This window comes from Labrus mixtus, chromosome 8, assembly GCF_963584025.1.
Source record: "Labrus mixtus chromosome 8, fLabMix1.1, whole genome shotgun sequence".
Classification (NCBI taxonomy): Eukaryota; Metazoa; Chordata; class Actinopteri; order Labriformes; family Labridae; genus Labrus; species Labrus mixtus.
In genome coordinates this window covers 15,077,047-15,096,352 of record NC_083619.1, presented here as the reverse complement: position 1 = coordinate 15,096,352, position 19,306 = coordinate 15,077,047, and the positions used below count along the sequence as shown (strand labels likewise).

General features: G+C 40.7%; 1 protein-coding gene across 2 annotated transcripts in view; it reads left to right on the top strand.

Annotated features, from left to right (window-relative positions):
- gpc1b (glypican 1b) overlaps positions 1-19,306 on the top strand; it is a 67,083-nt gene that overhangs the window by 26,687 nt on the left and 21,090 nt on the right. For both annotated transcript variants that reach the window (XM_061044604.1, XM_061044605.1), the window contains one exon: positions 13,023-13,181. In XM_061044604.1, coding sequence (XP_060900587.1) covers positions 13,023-13,181 — 159 coding nt within the window. The remainder of the gene's footprint in view (positions 1-13,022; positions 13,182-19,306) is intronic.

Below are 19,306 nucleotides of genomic sequence, written 5' to 3'. Positions count from 1 at the left end.
TGTGTTTTGTCTAACTTCTCAGCCAGTCTTTACCGTACTGTCCAATCCAGAAAGTGTCTACTGCATTGTCCTCTTGATGTTTTCTGCCATGTGACTTTCATGTTCACGTTTGTTTGCCTTTTGGTCTCTCAGCCTCGCCGTGTCTGCCTGTTGTCAAGAGACTTCACTGACTCACAGTGACTAAAAGGGGCCTGAAGTGCTGGCCTGTCCTGACCTGACTTCAAAATAGACAGCTTGGCACGCACGCCATGCACACACACATCATCGCCGAAACAGGGCTCCCCTTGTACAGCTTTAGTTCCCATGTCAGGCCGTCTTTCAGATCAGGATTTTATAATATGACTCACTGGTTATGAGACCTTTGAGTGATCGTTTGAGAACAATCATCAGCCATATTCATATTGCATATGATTGTCAGTTAGTAGGAGCACACACACACACAGACACATACACACTTAAATTCACAGCTTTGGATTCCCTGATTAAAGTGCTACAATCTGTGCTTTTTTTGATTAATCCGACAGCAAAATAGTTTCTGCAAATGCAGCAATCGAACATAAAAGCAACCTTGCTACATGACCGGTTTTGCAATTGAATTCCCATCAAGTCAAATGACTGATAATGGTACTATTTATAATAGATAAAGACATTCAATGATAGATAAGTGAATCCCCCCCGAAAGGTAGTGATTATTGTTTAACCTGGACCATAAATAAAACACACCAGTGTTTGAGAATCTGGGCAAGTGTGGATTTGCTTTGGAAGCCCAGATTCCCCGGCCAGATTCCCAGCCAGAGGCGAAGGAAGAAGGGGGGCGGGGGGGGGGGGGAAGAGATGAGTGAACTCAGGGAAACACTGATAGACTTATCTGTTCTTTGATCTGATGACTGAAGCAGTGAACGTCATTCATATTTTTTCACAGATCTATAATCAGATCATCCTACATTTAATACTTAAGCGACTCATTATACAGGATTAGAGAAGACCTGAGTGAGGATTCCAAAACCTTCCGACCTGCCTTTGAAAATGGTTGGAGGGGAGTGGCAGGGGCGTGTATTTACGGGTTAAAAGCTGGTGATTGATGGCTCTCTGTGAAGGCCTTTTGTACTATGGCAGCCGAGAGAAAAGAGGCAGATTAAATGGAAGAATAACATTTGAGGCTTCCATCATATGTGCGCCTGGTGTTCTATTCAAAATGTACTTCTGCTTATTTTTATCCAAAGACTCTGAGTCGAGGAACAGACTGTTCATTCTTTCTCCTGGGCGGAAACTGGAGGCATCAATGTAAGCTGACAGCACGTAAAGTGGTATAATTATTGTTATTACTATTATTATTACTAAACAACTAGTATTCGACATTTTAACAGAAGTAATTGCTGGTCTTACATAAAATCTTTTTTTACAGATTGTTTTTTAACAATATAACAGAACTATATAAAGACTCAGATAAGAATGTGATTTTCCACAGTGCAGAAAAAGAACTGTTATGCTCTGTTACTGTGCATGGTGATTCTAAGAGCTCACAGTGTCAGAGTTTAGTTTGAGAGAGTCAGAGTTTAATTTGAGTCAGAGTTTAGCTTGAGAGAGTCAGAGATTAGCTTGAGAGAGTCAGAGATTAGCTTGAGAGAGTCAGAGTTTAGCTTGAGAGAGTCAGAGTTTAGTTTGAGAGAGACAGAGCTTAGCTTGAGAGAGTCAGAGTTTAGTTTGAGAGAGTCAGAGTTTAGCTTGAGAGAGTCAGAGCTTAGCTTGAGAGAGTCAGAGTTTAGCTTGAGAGAGTCAGAGCTTAGCTTGAGAGAGTCAGAGTTTAGGTTGAGTGAGTCAGAGTTTAGCTTGAGAGAGTCAGATGTGTTTGCAGGTAACAGCTTTGCCTACAACTTCCTTGCAGCATAGTACTGAGAAGATAAGTTGATAAATAATTTACCACATTGATCTTTTTTTTTTAACTTCTTAACTCTTCATCTATCTTTAATACTTGCTGGGGCACACACACATATACTATACAGCACACGCGAGCCATTCTGCAGTCGTGTGTTATCATAGAAAAGCACTGTTAAAGAAGAGGTTAGATTCATCCTGACTTAGCCTGCGGCCCGAAGTCGAGTCGGGCCAGAATCCATCCTCCTCCGCTCGGGCCCGGGCCAGGCCAGGTCTTTCTTGAGGTCTTATATAAAAGCTCTTTTTATTTTCTAAAGAAGCAGGTAGAGTTTCTGTAATAATCCGGGGGCTCAAGCTGTGGACCGAACCCAGAAACAGAAGAGCGTGGACCGGGAGTAACCCGCAAATTAAAGTTCAACAAGGGGAAACTGTACCATGTAGCAGCTGAGAGGGGACCTGCTCGGTGAAACAGTACGTTCAGCAACAGGGAACCAGTCCGTATTTGCTAACTATTCGGAGGTAAAAGACTGTATAATCTTTGCTACTTTATTTACCCGCCATTGTGGCTGGTAGGATGAGCAAACAGTGTTGCATTCGTGTCGGCATGGCAACCAAACCAGTGTGTTTAAATTGGTTATGAAGGTTTTGCAAAAATCCACGTCTTGGCAGAGTGTAATAGTGGTGACTGTACTGATACCATTTTAAGACCCATCCCTAGACTGATGAGGTGATGAGGGCTGTGAGGGGACAGGACTATTATTGCCTGTCTGCTGGTTTATGCTAGAAAGCTTACATACAGTATTTAAAAACCATTTCATGCTAAAACACTCAATAGATTTTATTATTTTGTTATATTGATGAAAGCTGCCTTTATTTATAGTCAAAATAATTATTATATGGTCAGTTATCTGTGTCACCTTCTCTGTTCTTTCTTTTTTTCCAGCTTTTGTTTGCTCTCCGTCTTTCGTATGCATATTTTCTTCCTTTGTTAAAACTACGCCCCCCTCCCTTTCCACATCACTCTGACTCTTTTCATGTGCTCACCTTCCCATTTTCCTCCTGTGTGCATCTCTCTCAGCTGGCTATCATCCGGCGCTCTCTGTGTCTGTGGCTCAGTCCTGGCTGAATGTGTTCTAGCTCTTGTTGCTTTGACAGGCCCTGACAACAGCAGGTCAGCTTTTATCTGTCAGCCTCTCCACCTCTCAGCAGCACAGAGCAGAGGGGAACTGGCTGCTTTGTTTGTTCTTTCACCATCAGGAGACAGCCCTGCCACAAAGGGAAGCTCGCAAGTTTACAGGAGTCGAGCCATGAGCACTCTCACGCACAAGCACAAATACCTGCACAAAGGCACAGGCACATGTATCGATATATCCCCTCTCTAGCATTCAATCCAATGAATGGATATTTATGCCAGTGTCATTCTAAAGAAAGAACCGTTTCTGCAAGAAAATACAATTCTGAATTTTTGGTAAAGCATGTTCTGTCTTATGTTATGCATTTCTTTGACCAAGAAAGCATGTTTCTAAATTCAAAACAAATCAGGTCGTTTCAGTTTTAGAGCACATGTAAAAACGACAGGAAATGACAGAAAGTGCTTTATAGTTAACGCCCATGGGTTACAAGCTGCTTCAATACAGGATTACAAAATGATACAATAACGCAAAAATGATAAAGCATATACTGCAGATAGCTCCCAATAAGAAAGCCAACGACAGAATTGAATGTATGATAAGGACATTAGAAATAAGGTGGTGATGGACAAAGCAGTTATTATTTGTCAATATCAGACAGAGTTGCAATCAAAGTAAAAGGTGGGTTTTTAAATGATTGATTGATTTTATATTGCTGATGGTCTAGAGCCTAAGACAAAAACCATAAAAGCAAGGCCTTCGGAGACAAATATCACCCAAGAAATGTTGAACCAACTATTCTTAAATCCATGTCAATTGATTATTTTTGGCCACTCAGTTGTAATCACCGCAAAATACCCATTATAGCACTGTATCAGTCATTACAAACATGTTGCTTAACAAAGGCCTTATTATTTCTCCTTCAATTGCACCATTTTCCAAATTCTGCCTGCTTTCATGTTGCAACTATAAATCCATACTGAACAGCCACGTCTGCTGTGAAAAGACAGACTGGTGAAGCCAGTAATGTAACGGTATGGTACGCTATGCTGCGATATGATACAATCGGACACGAGGCGATGCACTTAATTGCCCCCTTCAGAAACATCATCTTGGACCCAAGTGCTGCACGCATTTAGCTGCCTCCACAGACAAATCAAAATAAAACAACAATAAAAGCAAACAACAATCCACATGAAAACAGACAAGCAAATTCAAGTAGAAATCACAGACAGCATACAGTATATTGCACATTGCCCATATTGCACATGATCACCATAAACACAACATAAACAAGTGAAAACATTATGACACATCCAGCCTTTAGAAACATAATTTAAAATGTACAGGTTTAAAATGATACAGGTTTGTTAGGATAAGGCCTATTCCCCCTCATCCTGAACAATATTGTCAAGATCTAGAATCCATCGCGTGCCGATACACAGATATGAGCTCAAACAGCCAGTCTTCTTTTGTCTGCATCATGTGACAGGATGCTCTGTCTGATGTGAATCCACTGTTGACACTTTCTGTCGAGGACCTATTGCTGGATCATCAGTGGATGGAAAACTCAGCCACATCCATGCACTCCAAAACAAAACACACATTCTTTCAGAAACAAAAATCAGGTCAACCTTCTGCAGCCTTTGCTTAATTAAATTTTGTGATGGCCGAGGATACAGAGCGTCTCAAATATGGTTCAGATACACATCAACCGCCAGAAAACTTTCTTGAGAACAAACTTTCATATTGTCTTTTTTCAGCTCTCTGTCTGCCTTAAATTTGCTCACACGTCTTTTGATCCGTCAGTGAGTCAATACGGAGAAAAGCTCAAGTTAAGGCATGTCTGTGACAGGGTGGGTTATGGGATGTAACTGGGACAGTGTGTCTGTTCTGTTTGTACAGTATATTGTTGGATGTGTTTTTCTTCTTAAGTCTGAGTAAATTACATTCTCCAGGGTTTCAGGTGAGACAGAACTAATCCCAAAACACACAAACGTTAAGTCAAACGGTGGGAATGGATAACAGTGAAGATGACACTGAAGAAGGTTGGGCACTGGGGAGCAGGCTGGTTAAAAAAACTTCAACACCCAATATACTATTTGACAGCACTGTGACTACCTGCTGAGTGAATGGGACATGTCAATGCCGGCATTTGAAGCACATAACATATGACTCACAGTCTTTGGTTATTCTTCATAGGCCCCCAGGATTTGTGTGTGTGTGTGTGTGTGTGTGTGTGTGTGTGTGTGTGTGTGCTGTGATTAAATAAACAATCACAGAAATAGGGAAGTGATCATAATTATTTTTATTCAGACTTTGGTCTCACAATGAAGGTATTTCACTTTCAAAGCATGTATAAAGGATTTATAGAAGTATCATCCTCTAAACATGATTTCCCTCATGTTTCATATGTACCGGTTTGTCAAATCACTGTTAAAGCTTAATGTAGTATTAAGTACAATTAAATGACTTAATTCCTCAGTGTGTGTAGATTGAACAAATACTGTAAGTTGAGTTCTCCTGCTTGCAGAGCTGTGCAAAGTGCCTACATGTAACAGAATCCATTGCACATCCATCCCTGGTCCCGTGATGCGGCATTCCTTCAGCAACACTTTGGTTTAAATATTCATGTCAGCCTAGGAGATCAGCCATCGTGACCTCTGTAATAATTGATGTTGGAATCAATTTTGGTTGTTTGTTGCGTAGGTCTTTTTCTTTTTCTTTGGTTAATTTGCAGGCGAAAGCTAGGACTAGAAATCCAAGATGAAATAGCCTGTAGTACTTTGGGCCACCAGCTACGTCCAATAACTGCACTGTTGTAAGGAGAATTGCAAGAACATATTTTTCTACACTGAGGTTCCCCAGAGACACATCAAACATCTCTACTGCAGTATTTGCTGGGTTAGAGACTCAGTAACAAATTGGTGAACAATCCTTATTAGAACTGGGTACAAAGACAAGCTATTTTAATAAACAGTGATATTAGTTTGCTGTTTCTTCTTTGGGAGAAGAACAAAAGAGGCAGTTTCTATACTGCTGGGTAAAAAACAGTCTGCAGTCAGTTTTTTCCCATTTCATTGCAGGGGGGGGGGTGCATAAACAAATATAGTGCAATACAGTATCCTGTCTCATCCTATCTTGTCCTTTGCTTTTCTCTGCCTCCCAAATTCATTCCCTTTCTCTCCGCCCCCTTTGCCAAGATAGGCTGACCACTTTTCAAGCTAATGACAGCCGGAGCTATTTTACCCTTACTGAGTAATCTACTCCCCGTGGTCCACATCATTATATTATCAAATTATTCATTAAGGCACTCTGCTCTCCTGCAGTCAAAATGAGTAGCTGGTCAAAATCTTCCCAGCACATTACACAGAGTCTGATTTAAGTGGAGCGTTAGTCAGACATAAGAGGGCAGAATTATTCATGAGGGTCTATTGCTACAGTTGTATTGAAAGTAAATGAATACATAGGAGGTAGCCAGCGTGTTCTTGAAGTAAGCAGCATGGAGATCAGCCAGCCGCAGTAGTAATGTGTTATTAATGTGTTGTGCGGTCGCCACCTCGTCTGGCTCAAGGAAGCTATTTATGTGACCTTCTGCTTGGCTCACATTACCAGACTGGTGAGCAGTTAGGTTAAAGCCTGTAGGCCTCTGTGTGGGTGTGAAAGATAGGAGAGCAGTGACAGACAGACAAGTAGACAAGACAGTATGACAGCAATTAGGAATGCAGGGTGTTACAGAGACCATAATGCTGTTTTTATTTAGCATTCGTCTGCTCTGTTATTTAAAATTTCAGTAAGTACAATTTGTGAATCAGACATGTAAACCTCTGTTGCCAAAAGGCCCAATTATTTTACACGTTTAACCCAAAAAGTGGTGTGAGTACTATAGGGCTGCAACAATACAGCCCTTTCGCGCTTCAATACGTACCTTGGTTTTCAGTTAGTTTCTGACGGCCCGGGCTGTTGGAGTTTTTTTTTGGTATTCCATTCCTCGAGTTTTTAGGCCATATTTACAGGAACTGCAAGGGGATAAAAACGAAATGATAACTTTGTTTCAAACGCTGCATTGCCTTTTCTCCGTTCACTCTCAGCCCGTCTGCATTGTGCAGGTAATCAGCTGATTTCTGCATGTGATAACAATCATCAGCTGTTTGGATGGGAACGTGTCACTTTCGGTGTTGTGCAAAATGTCAAGGAAGAGAAACCAGAAAACAAAAAAAAACAAAACTATCTGCAAACATTGTTTTACGTGTGACTAACAAACAGCTGATGATTGTTATCACATGCAGGTAATCAGCTAATTTCTTCATGTGATAACAATCATCAGCTGTTTGTTAGTCACATGTAAAACAATGTTTGCAGATAGTTTTTTTTTTTTTTTTTGTTTTTTTTCCGGTTTCTCTTCCTTGACATTTTACACAACACCAAAAGTGACACGTTCCCATCCACACACTCATGGGAAAGTCTGCAGCACTTCCTAATACTGCAGCCTCTTATCACTGGTCACCATGTAAAAGTCATGTAGTCTGATGCTTTGTCATATTTCTCCAACCTTAGCGCATAATGATTGGATATTAACTTGGGGAGAGGGGTTTCCTTATCCCAGTTCAACATTATAAAAATAATTGTTGCATCCCTAGTGTGTATGTATGGATGAGTGTGGACATGTTTTTTGTGAATCATGTGTTCCATCATTGTCTTGACCTTGGTTATAAACCACCTAGCTGTGGACACACATGCATTCACACATGCTCACCAATGACTGGATTAGGCTGTTAATCTCTCTTTTCCCACTGCTTGTGTGAACATGCATGCATACGTGCAAAAACACACATGAACTGCGCGTTACGGTTCAAAACAGTGTCAGTTATGCAATCATTACCAGGAGCATTCAGTGATGTGTGTCAGTAGCCGTGGTATGTTATACAAATGTGCTTAACTAGAACATTTCAGAGATTTGTGTTCATGTGTAATGCTTCCTGACATTCCTATTTTCCTACATTTCCAAAGCTTGAATGCACATTTACAAATAAAACCTGAACAGTAGTCTTTTAAGCTCCATTGTAGGGGCAGGAGTAATGACCTTCTTTGTAATTACCTGAATGTGAACATATCACTGCTCTTACTCAGACTTTGACTCAAAACATTTCTTTTTCAGCTTGATTTTTCATACTCTGGCTCCAGCAACTAAACAAAGTATAATCAAAGATAGAATATTAATAGCTGCATAGCACAAACATTTTGTGAATTGCTTAAGCACATAAATGTGAAGGTAACTTTAGTGACATTAGGCATAAAATTAGGTTTGAAGCAAATTAATGACTGATGGCACGCTATTTATGTGCTTAATTAAATGAAGATGATTAGCAGTGCTATTAGAGCATATGAAAGGTGGCAAGATATCATGTGAATGAGAGATACCCGCTGTGCTCGGGCTGATTAGAGCCTTGATTATTGAGCTGTTTGTGTATCTTGTAGAGCAAGAACAATCAAGCAGCATCCACAGTTCATACGAGGTGACATGGGACTTCTCAAATAATGTTCAAATAAATATATATTACAGTTTTTAAGTGTGTTTATTTATCTACTGTGCATGAGCTTTATGAGTTCCTGCAATGGTGGTTTGAAGCTAATCATACTTTTTTTCTGTGAAGTAATTTTAAAAACAACTGGGGGAATAGTTATCATATGGTGTTCAAAGACAAAAACAGCCTCAAATATCATTATTTATATGGCAATTTTTCTCATGAAGGAGGATGAAAAAAATGCAAACTGCCCAAAATCATCTGAGACAAAGTCTAAATTAGGCACTAATAACGCAATCTGCACAACTACCTCTGTATTAACGTAGTAAGTTGAATCAAAACATGCCACAGAAGTAAAATTAACCTCAATAATCTACCCCAGAGGAAACAAACTGGACGAGGCCTGCGGTAAGAGGTTTTGTTCACAGACTCCCAGACAAATCACCGAGACACTTTTGGGCTTTCGACTTATTCTTAATTTCCTGTTGCCCTCTCCTCTCTCAGCGTTTCCCACCGTCTCTAAAAGCTTCTGACTGTCACTCTCTCCCATGCTTCATTGCAGTGTGCACAACCTTATTCTGCCTTCCACAAATTGCTGTTTAATAGGAGGCTTCCTCCCTGGTGCACAGTGATAAGCTAATGGTCAGGGAATTGCTCCCCATTTAGCTACTGTGTCTGTCACATGAAAAGGAAGAGAAGTGATGGAGGCCTCTCATGGGGTTAAAGTGAACACTAAGTTTCTCCTACATTTTCTCAGGCAGAAGATTAATGTTTGGGGTGGGTGGGTGGTTTAGAAATGTGTGTAATTTTAGCAGATTATTGGCTTACTACCTCCGTGCTGATTGGCTTCACAGAAGGAGGCTGATTAATGCAGAACACCTACTCCGTCAATTTGAATACATTTGAATAGATCATTTAATTTTGAGCAGATCTTATTCATGAGTGGTTTTGTTTCTACTCTCTGCACCAACCGCGTAATCAGCTTACACTCTGTGATTCAAATTCTCTTGCGGGACGTGAACCGTCTTGTTATTATTATTTTTATCATGGCCATATTTTTCAAGTTTATCATGCATTCCATGAAGTTTATTCAAACTGTAGGAAACAATTCAGAAACAATAGAGACAGGAAATGTTGAGGGGAAGGCTGGAAATGGGTAAACGCAGCGGTAAATCTCTGATGTAGGAAGAGTGGTCTTCTGGAATGTAGAAAAACATGTTTTTTTTTAGTTATCTACAAGTACAGAAAATGTATTATAAGCACGCCTAATTGGATGTCTCAAGCGTTAGCATTAGCTGCCCTCCGTGCTGTGACCCTTTAGATGCAGCCTCCCGCCAAGAGAGCTCTGCTGTAGATTGAGGTGTCCTCCTCTGCTGATTACTCTAGGATGCTCTGGCTATGAGGCTGAAAGGGTGTGTGTGTGTGTGTGTGTGTGTGTGTGTGTGTGTGTGTGTGTGTGTGTGTGTGTGTGTGTGTGTGTGTGTGCGCGTGTGTGCGTGTGCGCGTGCGCGTGTACAAGAGAGAAAGGAAGTAGGAGAGAGGAGAAAGTCTAAAAGCAGGAGAGCCAAGTGTGGTTGTTGAGGATATATTTTCTTTGCACTTTGATCGAGAGTAGCTTACTGTTGCTCTCATCGAAATGGACACACACCACACAAACACACCAAACCCACACATTGGCTCACTCCAGTTTACTGAGTCAAATGGAAGAGACTGCTCCGTTAAGACCACTATAAGCTTAGCCAACTGGAAACGTGATGCTGTGTTACAGGTGACCTTTCCTGCTGTGTGTTCCTAGGACTGCGAGTGTGTGTTTGAAACTGCATGTCTGTGTGTGCTCACTATGCAGATGCTGTGAGTGCACACTGACCCTGTGAAGACGCTCTTTCTCCTGCCTGACTGCATCTGGAAGCCTCACACCTCCTACTTTACTATCCATGTGTGCATCTAAGTCTGTATTCTTGTTCTTTGCACAGATGTCCTTCAAAGCAGATTGCAGTGCAGGAAATGGCCACAGGCCCCGTAATAGACACACATACTAAAACCAGTTGAGGCATTTAAATGGCCGTCCCTGGGGCTGACAGATTACATCTGACCCTGATGGTATTGTCTGCTCTCCCTCCATCAAGCGTTTCTCTCCTTTTTTTCATCTGCCCTCCTTTCCTCTCACTAACAGGCACAAAAATCAAACCCAAGTGTCCTTCTCCAGGTCCAAAACTCTCTCCCTTGGTGTGTGGGTGTGACTCACACCATGGGTAGCGGAGAGGATGCTGAGAGACTCAATGTCACCTCCTACTCCGATCTCTGCAGCCTTTTCTCCACTTTCCTCTTCGAAGAGGAAAATTGCCTTTAATTGCTCGACTTTAGAGTTGGCCTGGATGAGACACTTGAAGGACAGCTACTAAAACTTGCACGACACATAATCAGTAAAGTGCACGGGTTCTTGTCATACACACGTTGACTAAAATACAGCTGAAATTGCACACTTGATGAGGGCCTCTCAGTGATTAACTCGGGCTACATCTACAGTAAATGAAGGTGAACAGTCTGCTTGTAATCCTTGAGCCAGTGCACACAGAAATCAGTAGCTTTAACGACGAAAAGGATGCCAGGATCGATGTTATCGATGGCTGCACTGTGCCTATAGACTCGCCCTGAGCTGGAACTCCGCTAGGTGCATGCTAATGACAGCCGGAGGGACATGAAATCATTAATTGTGTACTTATGTGTGTTTACTGCATGAGATGTGCCTTTGTGCAGGCTCTGTTAAGCTCAGTGATGTGATTATGATGCTGACATATTACAGTTATGTCAGAATGAATCAGCGCCAAAGCTTTTATTGGCCCGGGGTGTACACTTATTAGTGGACTTATTTTAAGACTTAGTAATAGACAATGTATTTGGCTACAGTCAATTAACAGAGGCGTAAGTAATAAACACAATTTAAGGAGGCCTCAAATGATAAACATTTCATTGCAGATGCAGTGAGTAAAATAAATATGTAGTGTAAAGAAATTGTCTCATAAAGTCATATGTTTGTGTTATTTTTGAGGGTCTGCATATTCAAGGCCCCACATAAATATGCTAGATGACCCCCAGGCAGGGAAGAGGGAAAAAAAGAGAAAGAAATGTGAGGTGAGGCGGGGATAACAGGGAGACAGATTGTCACTTCAGGGAGTTTAGACGGTAAAGTCTCGGTTTCAGTCAGTCACCGCCTCCGATGATGGAAAAATAAAATGGTCTTCCTATTCTTTTTGAATTTGAAAGTCTGATATAAAAGATAATTCTGGGTAGGGGACTCAGTCCTGCAGGCTTTGAGACATTATAATCTAAAGAGAAGCTCCTCGTTTGTTTAGAAAATAAATGATTTATTAAAGCTAAACGCCCACATAAACAGCAGCACACTGACAAAAAGATGTGACCTTTGGGCCCTGACACAAAGGGTGACAATTCTATCTGCTTATTTTCCACATCTCTCATGATGCTTGTCTGCAGGCTTCTGTCGATACATGCATCAGACAATTTGATGAATATTTTTTACTTGTGGCAAAAAACGCTTATTGAAAATCTTTCTGTAAAACCATCATTTTTCTTCCCCTCGCCTGAAATGTCTCCTTGTAGGTTTTATTTGATTAATCATTGTGTACTTTTGTTTTTTACCTTGGATACATATTTTGTTTGTGAGTGTGTGCGTGTGTTTCTGTGTGTCTGTGTGGAGGGTCTTGAAATAGTAATAATGGGAACTGGGAAGGGAAAAAAAAACTTCAAAAGTACAAATTTTCAGTAGAAGTCAAAGTATTGCATCATACATGATCCACTCGCTTCACCTGAAAATGAACATCACTCACTTGAATTGAGTTTGCCTCAGGCTCAGTCTGATGCGAATTACGTTATTTCCATCCTAAACAATTTGTTCTGATTTCAGCGTCAGCTTGACTTCACTTTAAACACACTTGGACAGTCATTGTTTGAATTCCCTCATATGGTTTGTGGTTGTTTGAGTGTGTGTTTACTGGCTAAAAACAAGCTTCCACATCTCTTCTACTTCCCTGCTTTAAACATTTAAATTGTGTGTATATCTGTGTATGTACATGTACGTGCATGTTTGCAAATACATGCACGCACATGTACACATACATGCATGCGTGTCAGGAGTGCTCATTAAAATATAGTGGGAGCTGATGCACTACTCCTGTTCTACTGCTGCCATTTCCACATAGTCCTCTGCAAGTTGCCAGGTAATCAAGCAGGCGGACAACTGTGGCCCCGACTGCCAACAATCTGGTTTAAGGTTATAAAGACCACCACTGCAGCCATATTCATGTTAGCTGTTGATTATTTTATACAGCAGCAACTTAGAAACTGTTAATCACGCTTTAGTTCAGTGCTGATGAAATTTGATCATTCTAATTCCATGTTTGTTTTCCCTTTTCTTCTTTCCTTCCCCCCTTTTCTACCCTTGCTCCTCCTCTGTCTCCACCTGTCCTCCTTAAAGGCGAGCACCTGCGCATCTGTCCCCAGGGTTACACCTGCTGCACCAGTGACATGGAGGACAACCTGGCCAAGCTGAGCCGCAGGGAGATGGAGGGACTGCTCAAAGACGCCGGACGTTCCTTACAGACCTCGCTCACTGGCCAGTACAAGGTCTTCGATGGTGAGTGTGTATTCACAATGAGTGTTTGAGTGAGTGAACAGGAAAGAAAGGTTGTGTGCATGTCTTATGTGTAGTGCAGTATTTATTTGACTTCATATTCAAGGACAAAGTAGTCGTTGTTTCAGCTTTGATTGCAGAGATTGTCTTGCTGGTTTCTGCATTTTTAACGTCAAATTTTCTCTTTTGACATGTCCTGCATACATACACACACACACACACACACACACACACACACACACACACACACACACACACACACACACACACACACACAGAATTACATGAAATAGATAAATTACAACTATTTTATTACGGTTGACAGATGCTACAGAGCATTGATTTATTGTCATGCTTCTACAGTACTGCATCGCAGCCGTGATGTCAAACTGCCAAGTTGTTTTATTCTTTCAATTTTCTAGTCAAGTCTTCCTTATCTGGTCCAGCTAAACTTTAAACAAATAATGAATCAGTTTGGTAGCGTCCAAATACTGATAAAAGTGTTATTATTTTATCAAAACTTTCAAAGTCAGGGGCCTTTGTTGCATTTTATGACCTGTTGAATGTGTTATACGTCAAACAGGTAATTGACATAACTTGGAGTATGTTATGGTTAACAGACTCAGGAAGGATCTGATGCTGAACGTCTAAAAATTAATCACACAGGGATTTATTTAGAACAAATCCAATCCCTGTCTTCAGATCAGCACTTGTTAAATAAAACAACAAATACGTTTGCTGATAATGGTAAACTAGTGGAGCTAATAGAACTGTACCAGAGATGTTTGTATTAGGGATGTTCCTATAGCGACTCACTCAGCTAGTCTTAAAGCCGTACTCCATCTTTAGAGTGTTCTGTAAAAGATTCCACATGTTTGAAGGCCGATTTTCCTAGCTCAGAGTGAACATGTTGGATTTGAATTATTTGACAGTCAGAACAGCAGTTTGGTAAGGTCCAGTGTTCCAGTTCAGCATAGATGTTATATAAGACGTTGAATGTCCAATAATGGATTTATAGATAAAATGAAAGGCATGTTATACAGAATACAATGATGAGTGTTATAGGGATCCACAGTTATGACTGATATGACAGTAAGAGACTGAGTCTAGAGATTTGAGAGTGGAAACAGCTGTCTGTAGATTATATCAGTGTCATAATCTAGGACTGACACAAAGACTGCATCAATTGCCCTTTCATATATGTAAGTATTTCTAGAGATGAAAGGCATATGCAATATGAAAGGGCTGACAAGTGGAAATAAGTGGAACGCATCCACTGCATATTTTGTTTTATTGTGTGTTTTAAAAAAGTTTGCAGAGGGAAAAAAAGGATTTTAAAAATTGACATTAAAAGCGGTAAAATGTAAAATGTTTTAATGTAATTGCTGTGTTGTAGCAATATGCACTAAAGCAGAAGTCTGTCAGTGAATACATTCTGCACTTAAACAATTATTGTTTTAAAATCTTAATGTGATGATAAAAGCAGGACTTAATTGCAGTTCTCTGAGCATGGGTGAAGAAATGAGACAGACAGTTGGAGAAAAGAAAGACGGAGTTTCAGTCTTAGAACAATGGAGCACAGGGGCAATTATTTGGGTCTAATGACCTGCTCCAGTTAATGGAAGGGTGTCTCTGTGCTCCACTTGTTCCCCTTGGCCAGTTGGTGACAATGGATCTGTCAGCTGGGGCTCTGAGCTCAGCTAGTTAGCCTGACCTTTCGAGATCACAGTGATTAGTAGCAGAGTGACATTTCTTTACTCTCGTGTAATCGCTCTATGTACTCCTAGCTCACGGTCCCTCCTTTTCACTCAGGGGCTGTTTCTGTGCCAAAGGGGATACAGTCATCCTGCTAAGGACACACACACAAACTGGACATGGGGTCCACTTGGAGACTCTCTCCAAGTTAGTTGATGTCATCCTACAGTTCTTGAACTTTACATGTAAATAAACAACACCTTATGTAACACACTTAAACAATGCAGATACAGACACACACACTCAAGCAGCACTCAGTTTTGAACTTTAAACACTCCAATGATAAGCCTCCAAAAAACACAGAGATACACATGTCATAAACAAGATAACTTGAGTTGCCTCACAATGAAGTCATCTGGCGCCTGGTTTGTGTTTCTGTATTCCTGCCAGATGTGTTACACTAACAGATTTCTAATAGCTGCTGTTTTGAAACAGAAATTAATCAGACTGTTCACTTGTGTTGATCTCATATTTAGCCACACCTCTCCTCTCTTCTCCTCTCCTCTCCTCTCCTCTCCTCTCCTCTCCTCTCCTCTCCTCTCCTCTCTCCTCCACTATTAAATCTTTTTTTTCCCCTGTTTTGCATCCCGTTATCTCACCCCAATGAGCATCAGATGGGGAGAGCCGGAGCTGATGAAGGGAGGAGAAATGTATACGTGTGTTGGGACCTTGAGGTCCAAAAAAAACATCTGTTGTTGACTGTGTCCTCTGAAGGCAAGAGCTGAGTGATAAACCAGGGTTAATTGGGCCAAAATACTCCAACTTTGTGACCACATGATCAGTGCAATTTGGCCGGAAACAGCTATTCTTGCTAAAGACATCCTGTTGTTAAACTCAGCTGTTGAAAAGTGCAAAGTAAGGTGAATTAGTCCTGTTTTAAGATTGACAACTTATTTTAACTACGTTATTAAGAAGACAAATATTGGTTAGTATCGATATGTAAGTTGAAAAAACAACATAATATTTGCTGTTTGCTTACCATTCAGATGACATTTTTTGTTCACTGCAGGATAATACAGTGACATTGCACCATGCTGCCAGTCCCAGCACATCTGGCTGTGTTTAGCAGGGTGTGGGCTAGCTAGCGCCATGTGGCTAAGTGTAGGGTGTTACTGTTCCAGCCCATGCAGGCTCTGCCTTTTAAGGTCCAGGGACTTTGGAAGAAGCCCCAACCAAGCAAGCCACAGATTAGAGGACCAGCATACTCTCATACAGCTGGCTGTGGGCCTGTGAGTGTGTACACTGTATAAATGTGAGCATGCAAATGTGTGTTTATATACATGCCTCTGTAAGTTTGTAATTTAATGTGTCACCTTTTGAGTGTGTGAAAGGTTTTTTCGTTTACAGTATGCTTGTGTGTTGTTTGCATTCGGTTCTCTCAATTTCTTTACTGTCAATCCCACTGTGTAGAGAGGAACAAACTAAATTATATATTATGTTAAACAAATGTGAATTGTATAATGCTGAGGAGGGCAAAATGAGGGTGAAGGAGAGGAGTGAAAGTGAGACAGATGGAATACGAAGAAACAGGACAAGGGTACGAGAGAAACAGGTGGAAGTGGAGAGGGGTAGTAAAGACAGAGGGCTGAGGAGAAAGCGAGACGGTGTTTCATTGAAGGGAGAGGAAAAAGGTCAGAGAGGACGCAGAGAGTGATGGCACCAAAGGGAGCAGCGTGTGAGATGGCAACCAGGTGTGTTAGACAGACGGAAGCCTGAAAACTGGCAGGTGGTGTTTGGCCTAATGGTGTCATCACTGGCATCTGGATTCACTCTGTAGGTGTGTGTGTGTGTGTGTGTGTGTGTGTGTGTGTGTGTGTGTGTGTGTGTGTGTGTGTGTGTGTGTGTGTGTGTGTGTGTGTGTGTGTGTGTGTGTGTGTGTGTGTGTGTGTGTGTGTGTGTGTGTGTGTGTGTGTGTGTGTGTGTCATTTGCACTCATTTTGTGGAAGTTGGGTAATTGTTCCTCTTGGGCTTTATTTGATAATAGGATGATTTAACAGAACATATTCTGAAATTTCATACATGTTGTGTATGAGAGTCCAACCAAAAAAAGGTTTCTTTATGCAGAGCTCATCATTGTCCTATGTGACAACTTAAAACTCGTAAACTCAAAGTCGTCTGACCCCATTAATGTCTGTGACTTCATTGAAAGGCAGTTATTCCTGAAGTCTAACAGTGGCCTCCTGGTGTGCTATGGAGATACTGCAGGTCGGCCGCAATAGCCAGTCAGTCAGAACTAGTGATAAATTATTCAGTTTTCTCAAGTGTTGATGAGATGTGTTTGATTAGAGTTTTGCTTGGGTCCTGATGAAAAAAAGTCAGACTGTGTTCTAAACTGATGGAACCCTAATCCATCTCTGTATTTTATCTTCACAGTCCTTAAAAAAGGACATCGTAGGAGTGCATGATCTGTTTTTATTGTGTGTGTGGGCATTTCGGCATTATTTGAAGAAGGACTGAAATGATTAGTCAGTTTTGTACTATTTTGATCTTCTGTAAGGTCATTTTAATGAGATATTCCAGATATGAAGAGGATGTCTCTTTGTCCTACTTGATAGCAATCTGAATATCTTGATGTTTTAGACTGTTGCGCCTACAAAAGAAGGAATTGAAGAACTTGGGGAATTTTTTTAGATCAGATGATTTATTGCATCCATTTCAGTCTAGTTTATGCAGATACACAGTGTACTAGTCAGAGGAAAAGACTTTATTCTGATCTTAACCCAGATCTTGAATCATCAACACACACAGACTAAACACTCAGACTAAACACACATTCATGCACTGGCACAAAGTATTTATGAGCAGCCAAAGTGTTATTATGTTCCAGCCCATTTCAGTTTTATTTCATTTTAGTTCAAGGCAGATCAGTGGTCATAAAGCTTAATTTGATTTGAAGAGAACTGGCTGTTTTTCTGGTTTATTGATACACCCCTTTCTAGATGACCAGGCAGCGCTCACTTATTTAGTCATTTAAGTCAAGCTCTGAACATCTCCCAGCTGGTCTGTGGAATGATACCATCTCCTCCCATAAAGATAAAACTAAGACCGAGCAATCCACAAGAATGACATCAAGCATGTTCAAGCGAATCAGATTCAGGAAACGTGGATAAACAATAAAACAATAAAACGACGCTGTGAAGCAGTCGATTTTACTTTTTTGGGTGAAAACTGTGGCAGCATGGGGAGTCTGATTCGGGGAAAACGCTGTACTGCAACCCCGAAGAGGGCAGTTCCTGTTATTGGCTAAAATAATGATTTACTGGGTTAAAAGTGGAATATATTTGAATTTATGAATACATTTCAATTTGTAGTTGACTTGTATCACATCAAAGTGGACATACTGGGTGGACAAAAATTAAGATTCAATAGCAGCACAAACTTTAGCATTTGCTATGACCCAATTGGAATCAAGGCCTTTCTCAAAGTTCAAAAACGGTTCATGCTTATCCATCATTTACAGATTCATCAGGGTTAGAATGGGTAGCTCAAATGCTGTGAAGATGTTGCACATTTGTATTCCAGGCTTGCAAATCATTCAAATGTTGGTAATCTGACAAATTGTTAATATTTCACTGCTTTTTTTTTATTGATAAGCCATTAGGGAAACAGAATATTTAAGGTACCAACAGCTAAGTCACAGCAACTAAAGCATTTAATCAATCCTTTGCTAACATGGCTATGAGCTAACATTACTGGAATATTAGCAATCGCTAGCAATTATAATAGTTTATTAGTTTCCTTTCTTACAACTTAATATTCTGCATTACAAAATAAATTCAGCACCTTAGTCACACACCTTTGAGGGTTTTAATAGGGTGACTTGTAAGGTTCTTTTCTCAACCAAATGTTTTGAAGTCTTTGGTCTTTTCACCCCAAAATCGCTAATTAAATAGTTTGATATGGTGCACTCAACAACTGTGTTGCAATAGGCCTATTCAAACAATCAGAGAAAAGATTTGTTTCTCGCCCACCTCCTGCCGCCCACCTTCTAATTTCCTGCTTTCAGGGTCACCTCTGATGATGTCATGAGAAACAAGGACATCTGCTCCCATTGTCGAACTTGATTGGCTCACTTTATCTGCATGCAAATCACGTTAGTGGGGACCAGGAGTACACTGGCCTAATTATGCCAAACACATTACTCAATTGGAACAATGGCGCCTTGGAAGGATTAAATGAAAGAAAGAGAGAGCAAGATTGAGAGAAAAAGAAAAGGAATGGAATGCAAGACGGGATGGTAATGGGACAAGCAGTGGAAAGTAAGATGAGATGGAGGGAAAAAAGGACAAAATGATAGTTAGGGAAGGAATGGTATGTAGTTTAGGAGGAAACAAGCAAAGGGAAAGGCTGAAAATACTGAAAAAGAGAACCAG